We start from the raw sequence: 7,644 nt of genomic DNA on the forward strand, positions 1-7,644 counted from the left end.
CCATCAAATTGTAAGGGAAATGTAATAACAGTAAAGTGACATTTCAAGCTGCTAATTCTTCAAAAGACAAAAAAGCTAAAAGCAAGTTTGCGAAGCGCAGGTTAAAAGGCCACCCCCACTGACCTGCAAGATAACGGATATCTGCTTCTCTCCTGGCCTGGCAGACTTCCACTTCCTGTAGGTATCGGCTTTCAACAGATTGTCTGCTTTGTGAGTCTGAGGACAATAGAGCACACGTTACAGCCCAGACCTGGCATGGCTTATCTGTAAAGATCTATATGAAAGGTGTAGTCCCTTAGATATTGCCTTCAACAGTTTCGCTCGGGGGGTCCAATCAATCCCGGTAAAATCAGATAATGAACTTCTTCAGGGTCTGGATGGTGCAGGTTTAATTGGTTGGATTAAACAATTTAAAACAGGGTTGGAACAAAGACCAGGACTGGAAGGGCCAGCTTTGGACACCACTGGCTTGGCCAGTAAGTAAGGCACGATCACCTGAAAAGAAATGTGGTGTCCAAGCAAAGTCACCCTTCCTGCGCGCCGTGTATATCATACAAATTTAAATGACCTGCGTCAACTCTTTGTTATAAGATTACAATACTGTGCATGGTGGCATGGTTGCTATTTAAACTGACTTAAGTACAGTAACTGAAACCAAGGCTTGGTGGTCAAGTGGTTAAAGAAAGGGGTTTGATACCAGGAGGTCCCCGGTTCAAATCCCAGCTCAGCCACTGACTCACTGTGTGTGACCCTGAGCAAGTCACTTAACCTCCTTGTGTTCCGTCCTTAGGTTGAGATGTAAAACCGAGGTCCTATTGCAAGTGACTCTGCAGCAGCAGTTGTGATGCATAGTTCACCCCCTAATCTCTGTAAGTGGCTTTGGATAAAAGTGTCTGCTAAATGTCTAATTAATAACAACCGAGGTTGCTGTCTTTTAGTGACAGTAGTAGATATATATGCAGATTTAAAATCTGTTCCTTTGACCGTTTACTGTAACACAACAACTAGCCTATTTTAATGAGTAAAACGAAAAAAATAACTCTTTCGTCTAGGCTACAATGGAGTCAGCCAGTAAAAATAACATTTTGTCAACAGTGAAAACAAGAGTTTTGTTTCGGCCAGGATTTGAGAGTGTTCACTACTAGAATATATGTTTAAATACAGATTGTTGATGTCATCTGTAATACACCACTACGCTTTAATAAAGCGAATTGTATTAAAGACAACAGGGTTAAATCGTGCGTGGCAATACCGGTGTAATAAAAATACAAATAATAATACGCTTCACTTACATTGTCTTCGCTGCTACAGGACACGATGTGCTTTACTTTAATTTCTGGCATTCTCTCAGCAGTGAAAAAAAAACAGTGAAACGCGTACACTAAACACCAAATGCGTCAAAACACAGAAAATAAACTTTTAAAGAAAAAAAAAACAAAACATTTAACTGCAGACGTCTTAAAACCTTAACATTATGTAACGTTCTTGCTTTAAATACATTAGTCTAAATGCAATGTTTATGCAGTGCTTACATTACAAAACACACACACACAGGCCACTGATTCATCAATGGTTATCATAAATTCTGAGGTTAGATCCTCGTCGTTTCTGACAAAATCGTGCCTTTCTGGGGTTCTCTTGGTGTGTGTTAATTTATTACGAGTTCATTTGACTTTATAATGTAGTTATACTGGGTATTTTTCTTTGTAAAATCCCTTGCCCTGTCTCTGAGCAGCTCATGTCGATCCTGTTGTCTGGCGCTCCTTTTTGTTGTCAATTTGTGTCCAACCAACCAACAAGCACTTCCGGGACTGGTGAAACGTATCCGGCGTCAACATTATAGCCAGCGACGCTTGATACAGAACGTTTCTTTGTAATATTTATTATATAGATTAGCTGCCTGAGAGGTTTTTTTTATATATTACGTGATTTAAGACGTTACACATTAAAAAAAAAAAACCAAACAAACAAGCAAAAACATAATATAACAGAAATACAATTCACTCAGTGCAGACACCAGTTTTGTTCATAATAATGTTTATTGTAGATTCTGCTCGATGTAAATAACAGCACACTTGTGTCGTTTTTACTTTGTTTTATTAAAAAAAAAAAAAAATCAGAACTGCATTCTAACATGTGAATTCCTACTTTATATTCATATCTTTAAGAAATCTAGGGTTAATGTGGTCAGAACAGCATCGGGGTCAGTTTGTGAAGCAGCTTGAAGAGTTTGTACAGCACTTTCCTCTTTCATATTGTGTGTAGAATGGAGACCCCGTGATGTAGTCTTAGTTTGGGGAGGGTGTGTGGGGTCGAAGTGTCCAGTTTTCAGCGAGGCCCAGGCACCCTTCTGCATTCGTGCATTCTGTAGGCACACATATAAAATATACCTGCAATGGAGGACATTATTATTATTATTATTATTATTATTATTATTATTATTTATTTATTTATTTATTTATTTATTTATTTATTTATTTGGCAGGCCGCTTTATCCAAGGCGGCTTACAGGTGTTACAGAGCAGTAAAGGGTTACAATGCAAGCTTCATATTTAAATACAGTGCAGTTTATAGTAAGTGCAAATAATACTACTAAAATCAATGAACTAGGATGCAACAAGATTACAAGCAGTTATATCTACAATGACGGAGTACTGCAATAGTGCAAGGATAGTGCATTAGCTGAGGATCCAGTAACGTGGTGCTGAGGTCAGGCAAGTCCAGTGCATAATAGGAGCAGTAGACATGAAAATAGGATTAATGTGGACTATATCATCAATATATTTCAGAATATGCGTGCTGTTTAATTTGCTTACTGTGTTGTTTTTCAAACACTGCTTCTGAAAAGACGTCTCAATAAAGATAAAGGTCTCAAATGTTGAATTATGAAAGAGCAACAGGCATTTTTGTTTTAAACCAGGATATCTGGGAATACATTCGGTTAAAGAAATGTCTCAGTTTGCATGCCTTGTTTTCAGAAAATCTGTTACACTTGCACTTCCTAGGTCAGGTCACCTCAGGAATGTTTTTTTTGGGTCAAAGCATGTTACTGGCTGAAGGCATGCTAGTCAATTAAGGAAGCAATTGGTTGGCAAATGACAGGAAAGAAGCCATGTGTCCATGTCTACAGCTGAAAGCATTAGCAGAAATGTTGGCCTATTTGACATATAGTTTATGGAAGAAACTGAAGTTACCTTTAGGGTATGTACACAAACTGGACAATAAACTCAGTGCCGCATTAAAGTAAACAGCCACCCAGGAATCCAATTTTAGTAAATGAATCTTGATGTGGGAGACTTCAGATTTTTTAAATGACAAAAACTGACCTGCAAAGAACGACATTAGCAGAGCAACCCATCCTAAGATGTAAGACCAGGAGAATCGCCAATCTCCAAACCGCTTCCCCAGGAAATTTACAGTGACACCCGTGTAAATTGCCATGGCAAGGAGTACGAACAGAGCTGTAAGAGAGAAAGAGTTCAGATCAATCTACTAACTACCGACCAGAAGAAGAAGAAGATGAAGATGAAGATGATGAAGAGGAAGAGGAAGGGGAAGAGGAAGATGAAGAAGATGAAGATGAAGAGGATGAAGATGAAGAGGAAGATGAAGAGGAAGAAGAAGAAGAAGAAGAAGAAGAACCCTGCTTGGTATCTTTTTTGGATCTGAAAAGATTACACACCTTGAAGAAGCACTGATTAGACCGAACACTGTTGCTTACCTTTCTGAAATATGACCAGGTCACAGTACTGACTAGGTCTGACCCTACATCTTCTCTTTCTGACATTCTAAAGCTAAGGGAAGCCACTTGGAACCTGGTTTCAGGAGACTAGATTTCAGGCCATTGCATGGCACAGCAGGGGTCCTTGGGTTTGACACAGCAACCTCAAACTAGGTCTCCCAGTGGTCTCCTGGAACCAGGTTTCAAGCCACTTGGAACAAAGCAGCTTTGCGTTCCCTCACCTTAAGTCCTAACCTTGTTTATGTGCCTGGTTTTCCCATGATGAGGATATGAGGCTTGGGATAAAGAAAGGTGAACTCACTGGAGACGAAGAACATGATCCCAGCAGCGAAGGAACGGTTAAATCTCTCGAAGGCGGAGAAGTGAGCGAAGGACAGGATTCCAGCGATTATCCCGGCAAAGCACGACATTGCCGACAGGATCATAAAAGCTCTGGTTGCATTCCAGTACGCTGGATCAAGAAAGAAAGCGCATTGGTTTAGCTAGCAGCAACCCCCCAAGACTTGAGTAAGAAAGGGATACTGAATTGACTGTCCATCCTAAATGAAAAGCTTTGCCTTAAACTTGGGAACTTCCATTTGCTATTTCACTCTCAAATGTGCAGTTTTGAAAGAAATGACTTTATAGTAAACTTGTGTTTTTATTTTAAAATAAGGTATCTGATACTACACCAAGTTAAATAAGTCTCTGTTTGCATGGCATGTTTCAATTGTACTCGCTTGGTCATTTCAACTGGATGGTGAAATTGTCCCCACCCCCATCAACACTCTCTTTCCTGTCATAAGCCAACCAGCTGCTTCCACTATTGACTGACATGCTTTCAGCCAGTAATATGCTTTGACTCAAAATACACTGTTGGGTTGAAATGACTAAGGAAATAAAGCAGTAAAGTCCCGGAAGGTAAGGCATTAAAACTGAGAATATACCGTAATAATAATAATAATAATAATAATAATAATAATAATAATAATAATAATAATAATAATAATAATAATAATAATAATAGATTTAAAATGGAAATACACCACATGTGCGCTAGAACATCTGTTTGCTTCAAAACTGCACATTCAAGATCTACTGTATGGAGCTAATGGTAAGGTGACCATATGGCTCCATGTTCACAGGGACAGTTTGGGACAGTTCAGGCTTTTCAACTCACAACCCAAGGCATTCTGGTACGTTTTACCTGTCTCAGGTACCATTCACTTATCTCTTTCCTTTAAGAGAAGCAGGACTACACTTACCAGAATGCATTGGGTTGTGAGTTGAAAAGCCTGAAATGTCCCAAACCGTCCCAGTGAACACAGAGCCATATGGTCACCTTAGCTAATGGAAGTGCAAGATGTATGGTATTAGTTTGTTAGCTGCAATTACTTTACAAGGAAATCTTGAAATAAAACAGATGGTTAACCCTGTAAGGTACACAAGGAATACAGCGGTTGTTCCAACGGTTTCTTCTTAAAAACGCATTTGAGAGTGACTGAAGTATCGCCAAGAGGAAACTGACCACCAGATCCAACCTGTCAGGACATTTTAAACTCTGTTTCTTCTACCTCATTGCAAAGATAAGAAAGTTAGCATCATTTTATTTGTAGGGACACGTATGTCCCTTGTACAAGAGTTACAAGATGGCTATGTCAAAAGGTCCTGCTATATCATGTATCCCATGGGTGCATGCATTATGGCTGCTTACCAATGCTATCGGTTTGCATGTAGCACTTCCCGGACATGCAGTACCTCCAAAGACCCTGGTGTGCAAACGCCCCTGATAGGCGGTACTGCATCCAGTAGTCTGTTGCCGTGGAGACCACCAGGAGAATATTAGCGACAATGGCGCAGAAGAGCCCTCCTCCCATGAAACTGTACATCTTCAGGGTTGAACCAGCAGGGCACAGGGCACCAGAGAGAGGGGAAATCTGAAAACAAGACCTGTGATACTGGACAATTTGTCCAATTTTCATTTTTTAAGAACATCCACAACACATGTAACAAAAAAAAAAGCTTGCAGATCAATTGTTATTACCGATATTGGATTATGAAGATGTCGTTTTTATATACGTACGGCTATGGCCAAAGGTTTTGCATCAAGGAATATGCAAAGCAGCCATTTGAATATAGGAATGCTTTAATACTTTGGAAATGCATGTGTAATGTTTATGCCCACCAGGGGTTATATCCCGGAAGGCAAACGTTTTCAATACATAGCATGTATTTATTATGCTGGAATGCTGTGCACAGTATATATGAGCTTTTAAAAAAACTCTCGATAAGAAAAACTGTCCGCTCTGACCTTGAGTAAGATGGAAATCAGCTTGGATCTTACATAGTACCCTATACTACACTTGTTTTAGTATAGAGTTAAATAAGACAAATTAAATAGCATAGCTAATTTTAGTAAGAAGTTATCTGATACAAAGAAAAGATGACTGTATCACTTCGATATCAGGAATATATCTTGTAAGGGATGTAAAATTACTTTCAAAAAAGCAATTTACTACTGATTACTGGCTCCAAAAAGTAATCTATAACATATTACAGATTACTTCTGTATAGAAGTAATATGTTCTTGATTACTTTTGTCAATAATAATAATAATAATAATAATAATAATAATAATAATAATAATAATAATAATAATGACGACAACCAAACACACATATTGTACACATATGTACACTTTTTATTGTTGATTCCAAAAACTTTTAAATTGTGCATTCAATTTTCACAAATGCTTAAACTTTTATCTTTTATTTAGCTTTCTCTCTTTTGAAACATAGGCTCACGGCTTCCAAGTGAAGTAATAAAAAGTAATCTCAGTTACTTTTGTCCCTCGGAAGTAATCGGATTACTTCAGCTGGATGGATAAAATAAGTACTTTAAACAAACTGTTATAAACAGAAAAGTAAACATAGTGACTTTTAGGATGTGTATGACAGTAGACATTTTGGCTAATGAATGCATTTTATCAGTTCTGACTAAGGAAGAGAGTGAAAGAACGTACATTGTGTACCGTACACAGTATGAAACGATAGTTCATAAAACTTACGGTTTCCGGTAACTGTTTCTTTTTTTGGCGCCACTATGTGTTTTTTTTCCCCTAAAACGTTTGACGTTTGTTGTTGTTGACTTATTCTGACGATACAAATACCCACTAGGTATTATCAAACAAATAAACAAATAAACCAGCTTACCTGAGTGGAATTGTTGTCTCCAGAGACTGACAAGAGTGCTGCTAACTCTGTGCAAGTACGAAGCCAAAGAGACCCGTTAGGCCGGATTCCAAAAAGTTAGCCCTTTGACATTTTTGTCGATGGTGGCAAAACCTTTTTAACAGGAAAAAAAAACAATTCCCCACTGGCGCTGACCGCTAGGTCAGGTGACCACCCCCTGTCAGCCTATGGCTGCCCTCAGTTTGCCTTCTGGAAAGCCAATGTGCAGAGCCTGCACTCTTTCTCGGTAAATAGAACTTGCTGAGGCCTACATTCCAATTGAGGCCTGGGGCTGTCGGGCCTTGTGTGCAGAGGCTCAAACAACAATTGGAAGACAATGACCGGACTTTAGCGTCCCTGATTCTCTGCAAATTGCTGCTTTGCAGAATTAATTTGTTTCAGATAATTAAAAGAAAATAAGAGGCACCTATTATTTATAATGGACACAACACAGCAGGACATCAGCAGCTGTAATAATAATGACTGCCCATATAGTCTATTATATAGTATAATTATAGGGATCTACAGAAATACAGTGCATAGATAGATATTAGATAGATAGATAGATAGATAGATAGATAGACAGATAGGCAGACAGTATATAGATAGAGACAGACAGACAGACAGACACAGACAGATAGAGATAGATAGATAGATAGATAGATAGATAGATAGATAGATAGATAGATAGAT

At 38.6% G+C, this 7,644-nt stretch overlaps 2 protein-coding genes across 5 annotated transcripts in view; both read right to left on the reverse strand.

The window, feature by feature from the left end:
* The window catches only part of LOC117434162 (DNA repair protein XRCC1-like), a 28,982-nt gene extending 27,154 nt beyond the window's left edge, over positions 1 to 1,828 (reverse strand). For all 3 annotated transcript variants that reach the window (XM_034917452.2, XM_034917453.2, XM_034917451.2), the window contains exons 1-2: positions 1,293 to 1,828; positions 124 to 216 (exon numbers count right to left, since the gene is read on the reverse strand). In XM_034917452.2, coding sequence (XP_034773343.2) covers positions 124 to 216; positions 1,293 to 1,343 — 144 coding nt within the window. In that variant the 5' untranslated portion in view covers positions 1,344 to 1,828. The remainder of the gene's footprint in view (positions 1 to 123; positions 217 to 1,292) is intronic.
* Positions 1,829 to 2,020: 192 nt separating this feature from the next.
* On the reverse strand, positions 2,021 to 7,059 carry LOC117433756 (lens fiber membrane intrinsic protein-like). Of its 2 annotated transcripts, none has more exons than XM_034056158.3 (5): positions 6,934 to 7,059; positions 5,436 to 5,679; positions 4,044 to 4,193; positions 3,327 to 3,461; positions 2,021 to 2,390 (listed from the first exon to the last, which is right to left on the reverse strand). In XM_034056158.3, the coding sequence occupies exons 2-5, from the start codon at positions 5,608 to 5,610 to the stop codon at positions 2,329 to 2,331; spliced, it is 522 nt and encodes a 173-aa protein (XP_033912049.1). In that variant the 5' UTR covers positions 5,611 to 5,679; positions 6,934 to 7,059; the 3' UTR covers positions 2,021 to 2,328. The 2 variants fall into 2 exon arrangements, with proteins under 2 accessions (XP_033912049.1, XP_033912048.1); XM_034056157.3 differs by having other exon boundaries at positions 5,436 to 5,658; positions 6,934 to 7,050.
* Positions 7,060 to 7,644: the final 585 nt, after the last annotated feature.

The sequence above is a fragment of the Acipenser ruthenus genome, chromosome 41 (assembly GCF_902713425.1).
Source record: "Acipenser ruthenus chromosome 41, fAciRut3.2 maternal haplotype, whole genome shotgun sequence".
Classification (NCBI taxonomy): domain Eukaryota; kingdom Metazoa; phylum Chordata; class Actinopteri; order Acipenseriformes; family Acipenseridae; genus Acipenser; species Acipenser ruthenus.